The 20,267-nt window shown below is 37.1% G+C and overlaps 1 protein-coding gene across 1 annotated transcript; it reads left to right on the top strand.

Moving 5' to 3' along the window:
* Window positions 1-11,280: 11,280 nt before the first annotated feature.
* LOC149822413 (auxin-induced protein 15A-like) lies at window positions 11,281-11,658 on the top strand. The gene has a single exon (XM_089980283.1). The coding sequence runs from the start codon at window positions 11,281-11,283 to the stop codon at window positions 11,656-11,658; it is 378 nt and encodes a 125-aa protein (XP_089836409.1).
* The last annotated feature ends 8,609 nt before the right edge of the window (window positions 11,659-20,267 follow it).

Genomic DNA, 20,267 nt, shown 5'->3' with positions numbered 1-20,267 from the left:
TCACCCGAACAACAGGCTTGAGTATGAGCTTATTCTACTAAAATCATGGGTAACTTACACTCAAGAGTCATTAAGCATCAATATTGTGGTACATCTTCATAAAAGTAATAGTGGCGATTGACATCGCTCCATTGTCACTAAAACATCCATATTGTATTAAAATGTTCGTATGACTGGTATATAGAAAAAATAGTAAAGGTAAGATACACATGTTATGGTTTTGTCTTTAGGAAATATTTTAAGGAGTTATCCCATATTAGGGATGTTGATTACTATATTTGTGCTATTGAACATTATACAGAAAGAAAGCATGTAAAGTATACATGCAGACCTTGAGTACCGTAAATGAACATAACTTAGAAAATGGTTTCTGTCATGTACTTCACAAAAAATCACTCTATCATTGAATATAAAGCAGAAATCAATTTCACATTTAATATTGAAATTCCATACTGTCATTGAATTTAATACAACAATATGTTGTCATTGAACTGGACATAGATAATTTTCTGTCCATACTCTTAATACAACAATTCAAGATTGTCAATGAACTAACTGTAGATATCAACGAATTGAAAGAGCTTTTTGTGAAAAAAAAAAATCAAAACTAACATGGAACTTAACACAACAACCATATTGTCATCGTGCTTAACATAAACCAATTTTTGTAAATACCCATATAGAAAATATACAATGTTGTCATTTTGCTAACGCAGATCAGAAAATTTCTCTAATGAACATATTACTGAACACTTCCATAAAGAAAAAAAACACGCAGAACATAAGTTCAAATATATTTTATGAAGCCACGCACACAAATTCGAACTTTGGACATACTACAAAATGTTTTCTAATCCCAACATGTAAATAAAAAATATTTCTATTATATGACTACTAGATCAAACGTCCAGCATGTACAGATTCGACATCCAGCATGTACAAATCTGATTTTAAAAAAAAGTTGTATGCCCATGCAATAAGCAATCTGAGCCTACTTAGATCTAAAGAAATATATCATCTCTTTCTTTCTTTTTTTGAAAAACTCTACCTCAATATAGCTATGTATCACAGGTTAAAAATGATTTATATGTACAGATTACGGTACATACATCGGGTTAATCTAACACATATAGGTGCCCCATGGCACTACGCTCACGCATAGAGATAGTGTACCCCTACCTCGTTGAAGATACAAATCCGAAGGTGAACTCGCATGAGTCGAAGGGCCTCATGCAAGCTCTTTGCCGGAGGTAATGGAGGTGAGGTTAGAACGAACTGGATAACCTCAATTTGGAAAAAGGGGAAAACGTGAAGGATGAAGGAGGAAGAAGGTAACGCGGTTGAGAGGGGAAACTTGAGAGAGAAAAGGAAAGCTTGAGAGAGAGAAGGAGGAGCGAGTTTCCAAAAACTCATTTTTGTAACCCTCCTCAGTTTTCCATTTTTTTTTTTTGAAACTTTTGGAAATTAATTCCTCTAGTCTCCCCATATGGCAGTCCCTATAACTCTCCATTCATAAAAATCGTGAATTGGAAAGGTAGCCTCCTTACTTTCCTAAAAAATGTTTGTGAGCATTCAAAGCTCCAATTTCCTTCTTTTTTTTTTGAAAACCGTCCAGCCTCCTTCTCCTTGAATGACATTCATTGCCTCATTTAAGCCCTCTTAAAGGAGTAATTCTAAAGTCTTTTCGAATTCCCACAAACTTCAAATATTAATTTTGGTCAAAAATTTATATTTGATGCCTAGGGGATTTGAGTTGTGGTCTCCTCCCTAAGGGGCAATGAGCCCCATCAGTGTACCAGAAGTGATTTCGTTGCAAGTCCTTGCAACGAAATTTACTTATCCTTTCTCTTTTTTGTGTTGTGATTTCAAAAAGCTAGTGGTTTTGCAAAAATTCTTGATGCCCAAGGGGTTTGAACCTATGACCTCTATCATGTGAGTCCATCATCCTAACCATTATGCCAACTCTTCTTTAGTTGCCATTTCTTGCAACTTAAATTCTCTAATCCACTTGTGACAATCCTTCTAAATCCCTAGATTGGACATTTTTGACAAAAAGACACATCCTCTTTCAAAAATCCGTGAGGTTGACTATTAAGATTTGAACTCAGGTTGCTTCCTAACTAGGCAAGACCTCTTGCCATTATGCCACATCACCTCTAGTTGCGATATTGGCCTTGTTTAATTGTTTTATAAACGAATTGGTTTTCGACGAATTTCAAGTACGAGTTGGATAAAAATTGTATTTTAGATCTTCTGAACTTTCTAACTACGTTTCTGGATCTTGATTGTGGTTCGACCCTATTTGGATCCCTTAAGATCCAATTGGATTCTAATTGGGTTTTGGATCCATCCAGGATCCGAATCCATTCATCGTATCCGAATCTGAATACTGGATCTAGTTGATCCAGTTTGGATTTCAAGATCCATTTGGATCGACTCTATATCATTTTATCATATTTATTTCAAAGGATTTTATCATTTATTTAATTTGATAATTATCAAAATTTTATGGGTTTTACAATAATATGGTGTTTTGATCACTTTCACGAGCGATGTGCTCTTGTTAGCTGTGTGAGGCTGAGCACGTGAATGGGTAGGCCAAGTCCTCATTTGCCTACCCCGCACGGACCACGAGGCATGAACACCTCGAAAGGAGGTATGACTTGACGAATGAGCCTAAGAAAGATAAACCTGCCGCGCCCCATTCACAAGACGGTTCACCTTAGAGAGGGAGGATGGTACAACCCTGACTGACTTGTCGTTACTACGACACATGTTTTGACAGGAGCTGTAGTGTCCTTTGACCTCCAGTCACTAAGAGTCAGGGAGGTTGAGGTTACCTTTTTAGGACCTCACTACTGCAGTAGTATGGATTGCAATCCGTACCTATGCGTAGGTTCTCTCAACTACGGCTGCTCGCATGAGGTTGACTCGATCTGTAGCATCCCCAGTTATCACATTTAAACTTGAATCACAGACGTCGGGTGCATGAATCACAGAATGCGAGGTTCCTTCGCGTACCCGAAGGAGTAATCAGAACTTAATTACTAACCAATCACAGCTAATGTACAGTAGTAGTTCTCTTTACTTGTTTACTTGCTTCGGTACATATTTTATTTCCCGTACTTTCTTAGCTACTTGTATAGAATAGTTTTTAGTCTTGTTTACTGCTTTAGCTAGTTTTCACTTATTACATATGCACCTATCTGACACACACACATGTACTTTAATGTAAATGTTTCTAACTGTTCCATCATAGCAATAATAGTCTGATAAATTTGTATCATGTTCATGTTTCATGCTATATGTGTTTTCCGTGAAAAATGAATATATGTTGTTGTTCTTCACCAACGCGTAAGAGTTCTGACCCCATTTTATGGGGATGCAGGTGATGAGTAGTCACAGTTGCATTGCGACAAGACACGATCTGGAGGCTTGGGGACCCACACTCTATTGCAGATTCTGGTTCAGTTGGTTTTGGGGTTTTGAGGGGATTTACCCTTGTTTTGAAGAGACTGTGAGAATGGTTGCACTTTTGTCTCATTTTGTATCTAAAACTTTGGATTGTATATTTTAAACTTGTTGGTTATGTACTTACTTGTGGCCTGCTCAGACTTGCGGCCTGGTTACTTGTTTACCCCTGTTCTTTGATTTTTGTTGTTTATCATAAAACCATTTAAAATATATATATATATATATATATATATATATATATATATATATATATCCTTAAAAATTTTAAAGGTTTTTCTAAGGTCGGGGTCTAGGGCACCACAAGGACTCTGGGATAGAATCTCAGAATTTTGAAACCTTGTGATAGAAGTATAGCAATTTTAAAATTTGGAAAGATAAATGAAGAGATTTTGGAAAGATTATCTCAAAATCGAAATCAGGGTCAGAGTCCTGATCCGACTGGGACTCTTTGAATAGAGTCCTGATCCGGTTAGAACTCTAAAATTTTGGCTAAAATGAAAGATTTTGAAAATCAGATGATAAGGTTTTAAAAAGCAGTGAAGGATAGAAATAAAGGATGAAATCGGGATAGAGTTCTGATTCGATTAGGACTTTGGGAAAGAGTCCTAATTCGACTGGGACTCTAGAATTTTGGCCAAAACAAAGGATTTTAAAAGATTTTCTCAAAAACATCTAAAAATGGTAGGAAAAGGTAGAGTCCTTATCTAACTGGGACTTTGGAAAAAGAATCTTGATCCAACTAGGACTCTGAGATTTTGAGCAAAAATGGAGAAAATTGATAGGGGATATGACTACCACTGATTTAAAACCAAAATAAAATTTTGAAAAAGGTTTAAAAATATGAAAAGACAGAGTCCTGATCCAACTAGGACTCTGAAAAAAAAGTCCTGATCGGACTGGGATTCTGAGATTTTGGGCAAAAATGACAAGGATGGGAAAAGGATATGACTATATCTGGTTTAACATCAAAATGGAGTTTTGAAAAGATTCGAAAAGATGAAAAGACAGAGTCCTGATTCCACTAAGATTTTAGAATTTTTGATAAATTTGATAAATGACAGATTCCAGAAGCGACACCACCTAAATGGATCTCATCTGAGAATTGAAATCAATTAAAATTTAGTTTAAAACGAATCCAGATTGCTTTTATGAGAAAAACATTTAAAATATAAAATCCTGGGGGTTGGCAAATGAAAAAATATCAATTTAAAACCCAAGTATTTAAAATTGCTTTTGAAAGATAAGTTTTAAAACTCGAATCTGGATTTAATATTTTAAAAACTAGAGTACTGGATCTCGATAATGAGATGCCATGACATGCAATGCCATAAAATGCAATGAAATGATATGCCAAATGCATACAATGATATGCAATGACACATGAAGTGTAAACACTGAATGAGGGTGAAATTTTGGGGTGTTTACATCGCTATACATAATAATATCTATAACAGTAAATCGTTCATAGTAATCACTATCACAGTAATTCCTATAACATAGTAATCGGTATCACAATAATCACTATACATAATAATACCTATCACAGAAAATCTTTCACAGTAATCACTATCACAATAATCGCTATACATAGTAATCACTATCACATTAATTGTTATACATAGTAATTGCTATCACAGTAATCGTTATACATAATAATACCTATCACAGTAAATTGTGACAAACATGAGCGATTTATGTACCTTGGTCACACTTTTCTCCTCTTCATCCCCTCCCTCCATCCTCTACCTTTCTTGTTGCTCCATCATTTGCTCCTCCTCCTCTCTCCTCTGCCTTTCTTGTTTCTCATTCATTCTCTCCTCCTCCTCTACCTTTCTTGTTGCTCCTTCGCTCTACCGCCTCTCTCCTCTGCTTTTCTACTTCTTCCTTCCTTCGCTCCTTCGCCTCCCTCCTCTGCTTTTCAATTTCTTCCTTCCTTTCCCTTTCCTTCTCTTCCTCCTCCTGCTTTTTCATTTTCCTTTCCCTTTTCTTCTCTTTCTCCTTCTGCTTCTTCCTTTCTCTTTTCTTATCTTCCTTGTCTTCCTTCTCCTTCCTTTGCCTTTCCTTCTCTTCCTCGTCCACCTTCTCCTTCTTTTACCTTTTATTCTCTTCCTCGTCCTCCTTCTCCTTCCTTTGCTTTTACTTCTCCTTCCTTTGCCTTTTCTTCTCTTCCTCATCCTGATGCTTCTTCCTTTGCCTTTCCTCTTCCATCTTCATCATTTGCCTTTCATTCTCTTCCTCTTTCTTCTTCTTCTTCTTCAATTGCCTTTCCTTCTCTTCCTCCTTATTCTTTCTTTGCCTTTCCCTCTCCTCCTCCTCCTTCATTTGCCTTTTCTTCCTTTGCTTTTTATTCTCCTCCTCCTTCTTCCTTTGCCTTTTTCTCTCCTCTTTCTCCTTCTTCATTTGCCTTTTCTTCCTTTGCTTTTCATTCTCCTCCTCCTTCCTTTGATTTTCCTTCTCTTCGACATCCTTCTTCTTCTTCTTCATCTTTAGTTCTTCCCCATCCTTCTTCCTTTGCTCTTCAGCCTCAATATCTGATGGATAATGCTTCACATTATATAATTTCAATGCTTTGTCCCTGTCTTTATCATTCTCAATCTTCATTATATTTTGGTACCTTTCATAACACTCATATATATGGGACTGGTGGATAATTTTTTCAATAGTCATCCCATCGAATGGCGGGGGCTTTCTTATCTTATGAGCTTTAGTCATTGCTAACCTGCACAACACATAAATTTAACTGCATCATTATATGCTACAATCTCCTCCCCAAGTATATAATATTATAAATTATCCCATTAGTTAAACAATTACCAATGTTATAAATCATCGTAATATTTGACTTCATAAGTAAACATCATTGTAGGATTTAATAAACTTAAGTACAAATCGAGGTAACTTCATAAATACACATCGCGACTGCTTTAAATATATAAAATGTTGCTGCTTCAAACTTACAAATCATTGTAGAAATTGCAACCTTCATAAGTACATATCGTTGTAACGCTTGGGCTTCATAAGTAAACATTGTATGATTTAGCAAACTTAAGAACAAATCATGGTAACTTCATTAAATCGTTATTGCTTCAAACGTATAAATTGTTGTTGCATCGAACGTACAAATCGCTATTGCATTAAATGTATAAATCATTACTGCATTCCAACGTACAAATCATTGTAGAAATTTAGCCTTCATAAGTACATATCTTTGTAATGTTTGGCCTTCATAAGAATAAATCATGTTAACTATTTTTCGACGCCCAGAAGGTGGATAGGTACAAATGGATTTGTTTCAGTATAAAAATAGGTGTTATTTAGCATGAATAATACAACCAGTTATAAAATTTAGCATTCAAATTTACAAATTGATTTGTTTACATAACAAAACCTTAGACGAAACTCACTGAAATGCCATGTGTTTTGATAATCCGACAGTGGAGGAGAAACACCTAGAAGGTAGAAGCAGTCGATGGTGGCAATGATGCTCCCACTGCGCAGACGACAACAAAGGTTGCTCCGACGACAGCAGACGACGACAAAGGGTGCTCCAACGGCAGCAGACGACGACAAAGGATGCTCCGATGACAACAGACGACAACAAAGGGTGCTCCGGTTGCCGCAGACGATGGCAAAGGGTGCGTCGTCAAAGGGAGCGCCTGTTATAGTAGATGGTGCAAAAGTTTACTGCTTAGGGCGAAAACGAAACGTTTGGACTTTGAAGAGTTAACATCATCCTCCCTTTTCTGGATGGAGGACATTTTTGTCCTTTTCTCGAACCATCGTTTCATGGCGAGAAAGGGTACTTAAGTCTTTGCAACCGCACCGGATTCTGATGCTAAGTGATGCTGACACACATGGGGATACAAGCCCCACATGCTTATATATGTGGCGCTCATTGGGACCCCCGAACACGCACCTACGTCTTTGGGGGAGGGGGAACATATAACCTACTTCGTGCGACTAGTATCCCATCGACTAAAAGAAAAAAAAATTGTTTTACCCACTAAAAAGTGCCGCCACACTGGAGGCATCAGTGTGTGCCAGAAAGTTTCACCGCAGGTGATTTTGGAGAATGCTTGCAGTATTTGTCTTTGTATCGTCAAGGGTATAATATCCATGAGTTGCTCATCTAACCATGGTTGATCTAATGCCTCATGATGGAAGGACTTGTTTGTCCTAACATAAGAGAGAGGGTGGTGTATGTTCCCCCCGGATGATTCACTGAATCCCACGTCTGTGTTCGGGGCTTTGAATGAGCACCACGTATACAAGCACATGTGGCTCGTATTCCCGTGTATGTTGACATCACTAAGCATTGGAATCTGGTGTGGTTGCAAAGACTTTAGTACCCTTTTTTGCTATTCTTCTCATAAAGTGATGGTTTGAGAAAATGACAAAAATGCCCTTCATTCAAAAAAGAAAAAACAAACAGTTCAAAAAAAGGACAAACATGTCCTCCATCCAGAAAGTCGAGGATGATGTTGACTCTTCAAAGTCTTCTTCTTCTTTCTCCATAAAACACTGTAAAACCCTCTATCTCTCTAGAGAAGAAATCAAGGGAGGCAAAGAGTTCTCCCTAGAGAAGGCCATGAACATCAACCCTCTCACTCTCTCTCCCTTCTCTCTCTACTTCTGTGCACATCCAACAGACGATCCTATATTGCTCCATCAAACACCAACCGACCTGCACACTGACTGTAGCATCGTTCAACTTGATGAGTTGTGGAGCTTGATTCATAGTTTTTGCCCTTATAGGAGGAGGGTTTGAGGGCTCCTCCCAACATGGATAGCGTCGTTCAACTTGATTCGTTGTAGAGCCTGATTCAGAGTTTTGCCCTTACAGGAGAAGGGTTTGGGGGCTCCTCCCAGCGTGGGTAACATCATTCAACTTGATGAGTTGTGGAGCCTGATTTAGAGTTTTTGCCCTTACAGGAGCGGGGTCTGGACCAATTTTTTTTGGGGCCTTCCAACAGCGATTTGTAGTGTTATTGGGCTTTTCTACAGCAATTTGTAGTATTTTTGGGTCTCCAACGAGCCCACAAATCGCTATAGCGATTTATAGTGTTTTTGGATCTCACTATAGCGATTTGTAGTGTTTTTCGCAAATCGCTATAGCGATTTATAGTGTTTTTGGATCTCACTATAGCAATTTGTAGTGTTTTCCGCAAATCGCTATAGCGATTTATAATATTTTTGAATCTCACTATAGTGATTTGTAGTGTCTTCCGCAAATCACTATAGCGATTTGTAGTGTTATTCAGTAAGCAAATCGCTGTAAATCGCTACCCGAATTAGGACCAAGTTGTCAGGGCCATATCACCCTAACCGGAGGTCATATTCCAAATCCGTAAAAAATGGTGTCTTTGTTATTGAGTCTAGTTTATTTCTGTAAATTTTCAGCGATTTCTATTGTCATTTCATTCCCCATTTTAACTAAAAACCAGACCCCTATTATTCTGTGTTATTTGAGTTCACAACACCATTCTCGCTTGACATCCACATCTTGATTCTGGCATGCTCCTTGCTGGATTTTCCATTGATTTCTTCCAACCTTGATTGGCATAAAAATATGTCTTTCTCACCACGATACCTTGTGTATTTTTTGACCATGACACCCGGGACCCATGCCGGGGGAGCCCCCGGACCCCCCCCTCTTGTAAGGGCAAAAACTCTAAATCAGGTTTCACAACGAATCAAGTTGAACGATGCTACCCACGCTGAGAGGAGCCCCCAAACCCTCCTTCTATAAGTGCAAAAACTCTAAATCAAGCTCCACAACGAATCAAGTTGAATGATGCTATCCACGCTAACAGGAGCCCTCAAACCCTCTTCTTATAAGGGCAAAAACTATGAATCAGACTCCACAACTCATCAAGTTGAATGATGCTACCTACGCTGGGAGGAGCCCTCAGACCCCTCTTCTGTAATGGTAAAAACTCTGAATCAGACTCCACAACTCTTCAAGTTGAATGATGCTACCCACGTTGGGAGGATCTCCCAGACCCTTCTCCTGTAAGGGTAAAAACTCTGAATCAGAATCTACAACTCATTTAGTTGAATGATGCTACCCACGCTGGGAGGAGCCCCCAAACCCTCCTCCTGTAAGGGTAAAAACTCTGAATCAGGCTCCACAACAGTCAATGTGCAGGTCAGTCGATGCTTGATGGAGCAATGTATGATCTTCTGCTGGATGTGCATAGAAGCAGAAAGAGAAGGGAGAGAGAGAGAGAGTGAGAGGGTTGATGTTCATGGCCTCCTCCAGGGGAGATTTCTTTCTCGGATAATCCTGCAGTGCAGAGACTGGGTCTTAAATAATCATCTTCGAGGCACTTAAGTCTTTACAACTACTCCTTTTCAAGAATCGTCATTTTTTTTGGCACCAATGGAGGAGCGGGTACTTAAGTTTTTGCAATCGCATCAAACTCCAACACTAATTAATGCTGACAAACATGGGGATACGAGACACACATGCTTACATACGTGGTGCTCTTTGGGACCCCCGAACATGAGATGTAGCTAACTCCCCTGTTCGGGGGGGGGGGGGAACATATAACCTGCTTCGAACATAAGAGGTGGGAATGTTGATGTAAAACACATAAGTCGGGCATGATTTTACAAAAACGTAACAAGGCAGGAACAGATTTGCAAAAAACAGAATCTTTTATCTTACGCGTTTTGTTGACCCATGTGTTTCATGCGTTGCACTCTTGGACCTAACTTCAATTCAGAACATCCAATAATTGCAAAAAACAAGTTCTTATCATAATGCAGAAAGCCAGTTACATAATGTATGCACCAAAGCTACCTATATAATGGTTAGGACCACTACAATTTCAGCCTTTTTAGTAATGCAAAAATTACAATTATTAGTGCAAATAAACCATTGAAGGACTAGTACTATTTAGCTGAAAGAGGAGGATTTCGTGTGTAGTATCTTCCTTTTATTTCTGCACATGGTGTGTCCTCAGTGTCTTTGCTCACATTTTAGACAAGATGCTTTTGAGTGGCCCGTCATGTTGCCCTCAACTGTATAATACTTCTGTATCGTTTTTTTTTTTTCAATTTCACAGTTTTCCCGTAATGATCAAGGTCCCAATTATATGAGAAAGAATGGCCCTGTAGTTTTTTGTCAAACGATGCCAGCAAGGTCTCCCTTTTCCACTCCTCATTTCCTTGAATCTACGATAGGGAAACACTATTTGGGGTCTCATGAACATGAGGACCGGACATGCAACGTGATATACATTATGGCACGTGTTTAACACCACTTATATTTTTAATAGTTTTTGTACTTTATTATATATTATTAAATACAGTTGTACATTAAAATTTATTTTTGGATATTATACATTATAAAAATACAAATCTCCATGTTTTACGTTTCATTATGTGTTATAACTATATCCATGTGATATAAGCCTTTACACTAACACGCGTTGTGCAGTCAGATGCAGCCGCTCATTTCTTTCATGAAATGGAATCCCACTTTAAAAAAAAACCACTTCTTGCAAAATGCTAAGAGGGAAAAAAAAAAGAGTTGGGTGTTTTGTACAAAACTGACGCTTACAAGCCACCATTTTGGCCGTGTTGAATGCTGAAGTGACCTTACGAAAGCCTCAATAAATGAAACAATGCACAAGTCACATGCACCACAGCTAAGCAATAGGCAATCCCACATTGTCTTTGTCTCATTTAGCAGACCTTCCTTTGATCCTCAAGTATAAACTGCAGTTGGGGTGATGGCTGGGAAGTGTGGTGTACCAAGGTACTCCATAAGAAATTGCACGACTACAACAGCCCACGAGAATGAGAAAGTGCTACTTCTTTCTCAGAGAAGCAGCATGCATTTTGTTTCAGGAATACGATGCAGAGTGCTGTAGGTCCAGTGTTAACATTGATAGGCTCAGAAGGGTACCAGGAGACGTGAAGAAGGGCCACTTCACGGTGCTGGTTTTTCGCGACTGCGAGCCAAAGAGGTTCGTTGTTCCGTTGGGCTATCTTGCCAACCCGGCTTTCCTAAAGCTGCTTGAGAAGGCCCAAGACGAGTATGGGTTCGAGCAACATGGTATTCTTACTTTGCCTTGTGAGACAAGTGAGCTAGAGGAGGTCTTGCAATGGGTAGGGAATGGAAAGGGCATATCACGGACAAGTTGCTTGAGTGGGAGGGCCAAGGTTCACGGGTAAGAAGTGGAAATGCCCACTGGTCTCTCCATGAAATGGATTTCGATTCTCTCTAAAAGAAGAAAAAAGAAGTGGAAATGTCCACCTCATATACTTTGATTTAAGGTGAAAACTGGCATTAGATTGGGGTGCATCAAGCAAATGGGCAAAAGTAATATTCTTTAGAATGCATGGTTCTCCAAGAATTGGAACATGAATTCTTTGTTTTCTATGAGACTTTGTGAGTGCTAACGAAAAGTTACTGCGCATCACCTCGTGTTGTATTTCTCACGGGTTGTTTAATTTCTCCCCGTGAATGAAGGAATTTCGTTTTTCAGAGGTGATTTTGTTGGATCAGATCCAAATGTATCGGCCTGAGTCGGTCGACTAATAAACTGATTTTGAAAAAAAAAATCAAAACAATACACAGTTCGAAAATTTCTATCTATACAAGCAAGATACAGAACTGAGATGATAACTTATAGGGTCGAATCAAATCCTAAATTATGCATTTAATGCCTAAATATTATAATCGTGAATAAATACCATAACTATAAGAACAGTTGAAAAACAAAAAAAAAAAACCAATTCATACTGATTAGAAATTAAATCAGTGAGACACCCGCCTGGTTGACTGAGCGCCAGCAGGCTTGGGGAAAAGGTGCTGACCTCTTCATCCCAGTTTAGACTTTCACTGGTGCTTTTCACCGGTGGGCTCTGAAGGGCTTGGGAGTTAGTGACCCCACTTGGGGATTACTTGCCTATGTGGGGAACTTCATCATAAAAAAAAAAAAAGTTAAATCAGCGGGATGCCGATTAGACTCGACTCATCAGATACAGGCCTGTTCCAAGTGATCTTTGATAACATTGGACCAGAAAATCGAGATGCAATTGTCTTAAATATCATTGCTTACGTATGAAACTCTTAGTGCTGCTAATCACCTCCTGTTGCACTTTTTTTAAATAATCATCATAACATGGTGACAACCCAGTCGATTAATACAATTGACGGAACTAGTCTTTGCTAGTACAAAAGCAATTTATTGTATAGAAGCTCAAATAAATCAAATAATTATATAAAGGTAAAGAATATGAACTTAAAGAAATCTTTACAAATCTCAAGCACACTTATGTGAATCATTACTCAAGCAAGGAGCAATTTTTGTTAACTATGATTGGTCATGTCAAAATCATGCAGATCTATGTACGAAAGGCTTTTCGTGAAAAGATTATCCAAAATATATATGAGAGAATGAGATTAAAACATATAAAAGAAATTATCGGTGATAGAAACCCAACCATGTGACCCGAGTGACCTAAGTTCTTGGGTCGATAGGAATAACAAGTCACTCAAGATAAGCATCATAATATATTTGAATCTTCATGTTTCATTCAAATATAAGTGCTCAAAAACCTATAATATATGAATGAGTCCTATTACTTTTCATGAGATACATAGGCTAAATTGGTTGAAGTGGTTTAAACAAGTTTTTTATTTTTGATAGACTCACCCTCATGAGTGTGAAGATGTATGTCACCTTTTATGAGATTTAGGTTGTCTCTAGAGAACTCATGAAGTGGGTTACTGCATAGAACATTAAATATATGTAGCCTTTATATATTGATGGCCTACATGGTTACCTGAAAGTAATGTGTGTGTGAATGAGCTTAGGAAGTCTACAATAAAAACTAAGTTTAAAGCTTAGCTACTTAGTTTTTTAGACTGTCTAAATCTTATTCACACTGAGTAAAGATTCAAACCCAAAAGGTACCTTTATTTATGTATATAACTTTTCTAAGCAGCTTCATGTTTTGCCTATTATAGTTTGGACTCATGTGGGGATTGTTGTTATTTGATTCAAAATTTATAGCTTTTTTTAATTAAGATCTTTAGTCAAATAAGCCGCTCTTTGCTTAGTTTTTTTGAGAAATAGATTTTAGAGGGAAAGCCTACTTTATGAAATATGTTTAGTCTCCTATTTAAATACTTTTTAAAAATACATTGGGTTTAAAATATGCAAAGTTGACTTAGAGGGCAAGTGTGATCATCACAAATTTTTTCCTCTCATTCCTCTTTTCTTTTCTCTTCGCCTTTCTAACCTCTGTTCCCTTTTTGAAGATAGAAAGGAAGAGAGAATGAGAAAAGGAAGAAGAGAGAGGAACTCTTCTGCAAGGTCTCACTTGAACTTAATTTTGAAAATATTTAGAAAAATTACTCACCTCCGTTTTGAAATATTTGCAGGGAAATTGGGAGACGGGATTCGCTCGTCGGTATGAGGTTCGATCGTTCCTGGCGCCTTTACCAGGGGTAATCGAACCAAGGATCGAATTTATGCCTTTTTGCTTTGCCTAAATATTATCTAAGAATTTATACCAAGTCTACATGCACGAAGAATCATGCTTGTGTGAATGCAAGGATGTATGCTCTTTTGAAAAAAATGATTTAGAAATTTTTAAGTATTTCTGAGATGAACTTGATAATGGAGTGAAGAAATGGTTTTTTTGAATTTTGAATCCAACTTAGAACTTTGAGATAGATCTTAGAGAGATTTTGAAGTTCTAAGTCTTGAAATAATTAGAGTTGGAGAAATAAATTTTGATTTTAAAAAGATTGAAGAAAATGGGAATTTTGAAGCTGAGATAGAAAAGGAGAAATGAAGTTTTTAAAGTCAAAATAGACTTTGGATTTGAATTTTGAATCTGGATTTCGAAGTAGATGATGAAATTTGAAATGGAATTGAATTCCAGATTTAAAGTTTGAAATCAGGATGGAATTTGGATTTGAGAAAATGGAATTTGAACATTGGATTTAAGAAGTCCAGATGTGATTTAAAAATGGAATTGGTTTTGAAATCTAAAATCCTAAATGGAATTGGATCGGAAGTCTGGAATCCAAAATGAAGTTGAATTCTGAAATCCTAAATGGAATTAGATCCAAAGTCTGAGATTCGAGATGGGTTTGGATCCGAAATCTGGAATTTCTAAATGGAATTTGGATCCGAAGTCTGAGATCCAAGATTGAGTTCGATTTGAAATCTGGAATCCTAAATGGAATTTGGATTCAAAATCTGGACTCCTAATTGGAATTAGATCTGAATTCTGGGATCCAAGGTGAGATTGGTTTTTAAAGATTTGAATCCAATACCAAATTGGGTTCTAAATTTAGAATCCAAGGTAGAATTTTGGATCTTTTGAAGATCCAAAATGGGACTTTTGAAGAGAGATCTGGGTTTTTGAAAACCCAGATTTGAATTTAAAACATAAGAAAAACTGAATTTTTTAGATTTTAAAATCAATCTCAAAACTTTTGATTGAGAATCAAGACTCAATCTTTAGGTATAATTTTGAAGATAAATTTGATTTTGAAGTTTGATTTTAGAAGATGAATTTGAAATTTCAAAGTTAAATTGAACTTTGAAATTTGATTTGAATTTGGAAATGGAATTTTGAAAAAAATGAATTTGAAACTTCAAAGTCAAATTGGACTTTGAAATTGAAATTTGAATCTTTGAAATAAGATAGAAGAATGAATTGAAATAGAAATTGAAGATTTGATATTCAAGATCACTTGGATTTTTGAAAAAGAATTTTGAAAATATGATGTAATTTTATCCTAAATGATGAATGAATTTAAAGAGTTTGAAATTGGATTTAAAAAGCATATTTCATTCTTTGAGTGAATTAAAATAAGATTGAAGATATAATACATTCCTGACTATGGTCATTGAATGTATTATATAATAATCATATTTGAATTCAGGTGAAGAATAAAACATATTTTGGTTATAGAGTTTAAAATGAAATTAACTCTCAATATATCCTGACTATGGCCATTGATATATATTTTGAGTTTAATTTTAGGTTAAGCTCTGATAAAAGAGGAAAAATAAAAAATATGATGATTTTTTAGAAGGATCAAGTGTGGATCCAATGTTATTCCATAAAAGATGAAAATCCTAAGTTTTGTTTAAATCCTGACTATGGCCATTGATGCAAATCATCAACTTAGAATTTAATCACCTTTTATAAAATGGTGCATGTGTCATTCGTGTTCCCATTGGTGACATTTTGAAATAAAAGGAAAAATGATATGAAACAAGCATTTCTAAAAAATATACATGCTCATACATTCTAATCTAAGCTAGAAATGTAAATTTCTCATTAATATCTAAGTTGTTACAATCCTTGAAATTGAAATTTGAAGTAATAACATCTCTAATCTAAGAAAGCAATACAAGTTTTCCATGACTTACCTGCAAAGAAATGAGTTAGCACAATATAGAAGAAAATACTTCATTGAAAGCAAAATTGCATGTGATTGTACTGATTCTAATGCAAGATGCTATGCTCATACTGAATGAGAAAGGTATATTCAATGGGTGAAGTCAAGAGCCATGATGGTTTAAGATGAACCATCGTGAAATGTAATGGCCATAGTAGCTCGTGATGAACTACTATGGAAATGAAAAGATCATAGTGGCTTCTTGTGAACCAAAAAAATGTTGAATGCAACTATAATAGTTCTTGATGAACTATAACAGTAAAGAAGGATTACGATGGTTCTATGTGAACCATCGTAAAAAAAAAAAAAACTGTAACTATAGTTGTTCTTGATGAGCTACTATAGCAAAGACTGATCATAATGGTTCCTTGTGAATCATTTATAAGAAAATGAATGACAGTTATGATGATTCTAGATGAACGATCATAACAAAGAAAAAGCCACAGTGGTTCCCTGTGAACCACTGTAAAAGAATGACAATTATGGTAGTTCTAGATGAACTATCGTAACAGTGGAAAAGCCACAGTGGTTCCTTGTGAACTACTGTAAAAGAATGAACTGCCATAACAGTGGAAAAACCACAGTGGTTCCTTGTGAACCACTGTAAAAGAAATGACAGTTATGGTAGTCCTAGATGAACTACCATAATAATGAAAAAGCTACAGTGTTTCCTGGTGAACCACTGTGAGAGAAGAAAGAAAGAAAAGATGTTAATACAGGTGTAACATGGGTATAGCAAAGGTGAAATGCAACAAACAGTGCATGCCCTGTAGGTGTAATAGGCAACTGGACAGTATGCAGGATGTATGAAACATAGCATATGCTTGGAAATGATATAAGTCAAGTAGGTAGATGGCACACCTAGACTGAAGCTATAGTAACAGATGCATAACTTATGGCATAAAAACAAATGCATAATTTATGGCATAGAAAACAAATGCATAACTCATGGCATGGAAACAGATGCATAACTTCTGGCACCCCTATATGCAGGGGATAACGTTAATGTGCAGGTGAAGATGAGTAGTGAATGACTAAGAGTGAAGGCAAAGGGGGGGGGGGGGGGGGGGTGTGCTAGAAAACAAGGTGACGACAGGTAGTGGGATTGGCGCAGGTAGCAAGGTTGGTGATGTGTACACGCTATGTTATGCATAACATGTGAAGGGGTGGTGGTAGGTGCATCACTCCAGCCAAATAAGCGTGAAGTTGAAATTTACGGTGAGTGGCATAATTGTAGGTAGCACAACAGGTAGGATGTATTGTGACATGATGTAGTGTAATAATATCATTGTTAAGATGGTAAAATAAATAAATAAAAATAAAAAATAAAAAAAATAAATGAAACAAAGGAAAGATGGAGAATACCTGATATCTTGAAAATGCTTCTAGTTGACAATGAACACAATACTAAAAACCCACGCCATTCATTTTGCTATAGACAACACTGTCAATAGTTATAAGTTTCAGATAAATAATTATATCAGCTAGATCCACCACCATATCTTCCAAGATATGTATACCACATTGAGCAAGAGATTGACCATCATAATGCTCTCCAATCCTGATTGAGCTAAACCATAGAAAACACAACAAATGCACATATAAAACTCCATACAATGGAATCATTATCTTCTCTTTCAAATGCTTTTGCAAGAACAACCTTCTGATGCATTATCTTTCTCAAAAACATCTCCCTTTTCAGCCTCCCCATGTGTATGGGTTGAATTGAGGCCTTCATAATTCCTGGTATGGCTACTAACCAGTCCTCCCCATTGAGATGGCTACTGCTACAACACCTTCTCGGTATGGCGGCTAGAGTATACCTGTCAGCAATGACAAAAAAATGTGTGGTCTAGAACTACTAGAACTGACCTTGTGGAAGACCAGAAGATTAGGAATGTGCCGATATTCACAAAATTGTTGAGTTTGAATATACAACTTCCCCATATCAATGTTAGAATGGACAGTATCATTTCTGATCTTATGGAAGAGTTTGAGTTTGCTGCTGGAGCAAGCCGAGGCAAAGGATAAAACACGATGAAGAGAAGGGTGCCAGGGGGTGTAACAGTAATAAATATGCTGCATAACCATTCCAGATGGCCAAATCCTCCATATTGCATTCATTTCAATGAATGTTCATGCTTATCAGGTGTTATTTATGCTAATGGGATAACTAACGTTAGAGACTCTGTTGTAGGAACAAAGAGTCTGCTGTGAAAAGAAAAGGAAACGTAGGTCCTACTGAAACATTCCAATATATCTGCCATTTCAGGTGTGCAGCAAAGTCACCATAGGTTAAGCCTTGCATTCCGATCAACCTAACAAATCCACAGCAACCCAATATGCTGGGACGTGAACTCAAGAAGATCAGTGTAAAATAGTTCATGGTACTGGAGTGAAGTTCTAAAAAAAAAAAGAATCAACTTAGATGATGGGTAGATGAGAGGAGAATGAAAATGCTTCTGTAATTGCACAAAAGCAAGGGAAAATAATTGAGCATTAAAAATGTTGAGGTTCACCCCTCTCAATAGAAGGTCCATCTGTATCCGATATTTACACAAAAACTCTAATATATAAAAAAAAAAAATAGGTTAAGGCAATGGACCACGAGGCCTCATATGACACGCTTTCTATGTGAAAAACATTCTCTCACACATGGTCACAACGGATGCTCCAGAATTATTCAGGGGACATAGGAAATCAAACATGCGAACCGAAAAGAAAAAAAATGTGATGGATGATTAAAACAAAAACAAGAGATCAAATATTAAGAGGAATGATCATGATGCAAACAGGGAATCGTGACCTAAAAAAAAAAACCAAGGCATAAACAACAAGTCAGATGATGCTATGCACAAGATGAAACAGGGAAATGTGAATCGTAAAAGAGAATGCACATGGGAAATTAGAAAGGCGAATATACAACAGATGATTGAAAAAGGAATCAGGAGATCAGAGGTAAGCATATATTCAAAAACCTCCGAAAATCTTTTAGCAATGAGAGTATAATAAAGAATAAAATAAAAAGAAAATGTTGAAGTCTTAAACAGACTGAAGAAAATGAAAATGGCAGCTAAGGGAAGATGGTGTCGAAATCTGAGGATTCCCTTGATATCACACGCAGGTAGATCAGTGCTGCTATAAGCAACACAATATTACCTTTGGTGTTTTCAAATGGGGTTGATTAAACAGGAAGATTAAAAAAAAATAAGGAAAATCAGAGATTATATGGAGAAGAGGAAAAGGGGCTCTTACCGGATTTGTTGGGATTTCGGAGGATTGAAGCTGATCGAGTCGATAAGCTCCTGTAATTCCTCTGCGATTGTTGCTGTGACTGGAAATCTTTTGGTTGGCCAGAGGAGAGGCTTCAAGGAGATGAAGAATAAGAGGGGCTCTGAGGATTTCTTCGTAAGAGGGAGGCAGTGGGGAAATCGAAGACGGATGAAGGCGAATATTGCTTGATATAGCAAAGAGGCAGGAAAATGGATTTTAATCCATGATCGACCCCTTCCCTTGTGCCTCTTTTTATAGAGGGGGAAGAAAGATCGAGAAGGGGAAATAGTTAGAGATCGATGGATGGAAGGCCAAGGATGATCGGACGTGTGAGAGAGAGGGGGAGAAGGCGGATGGGGATTCTGTTGGAGATGAAGGGTGGATCGATAGATCGATCGATCGAGGGAAGGCGATAGAGAAGCCGATGGAGGATGTTGGTGATGGAGGGTTTCCAGAGGGTAGCACGGGCCTGCGAGAGGGAGAGAGAGAGAGAGAGCCTCCACGATGCATTTTTCCAAAATTTTCAATAAAAGGGTCCTTTTAAATTTTTGCAAGAGAAAGGTTTTTTTTCGATAATTCAAGGCTATTCTCTGAAAAATTCTTCAGAAAATGGGTTTGGATTCAAGGTTTTGAGAAAGTATTTGAGTTTTTGATCTTGAATCGAGGAATAAAGGGCAATGGATCCAAACGAATGCCGGATGGACCGTCTAAGACTTTTAGAAATTTATTTTTGAATTTCTATAAATTTTGATCAAAATTTGGATAACAAGGCTCAGATTTTGATTTTAACTGGATCCGGATCCAAAATTGAGTCAAATATAAGAAAATTGATTTGATTCCAGTGAATTTGAGGAATAAACTGGATTTTTGTTTTAAAATGACTCACTTTTGTCAGAAAATGAGGGTCAGGGTTAAAAAGGGAATATTTACAATCATTTTGAAAATTTTGGGGTGTTCACAGATGCCCCTCTTTGCTACTAAGCCGGTTGAAAGCCGAGCTTAGTGGCAAAGAAAACACTCCAAATTTTGAAAAATGCCCTAGTTAGCAAACCTGAACTGGGTGTGGGGGATTTTATTT

Source organism: Nuphar pumila, chromosome 11 (genome assembly GCF_984573655.1).
Source record: "Nuphar pumila chromosome 11, dmNupPumi1.hap1.1, whole genome shotgun sequence".
In the NCBI taxonomy this organism is placed as follows: domain Eukaryota; kingdom Viridiplantae; phylum Streptophyta; class Magnoliopsida; order Nymphaeales; family Nymphaeaceae; genus Nuphar; species Nuphar pumila.
This window is presented reverse-complemented; position numbering and strand designations above follow the sequence as displayed.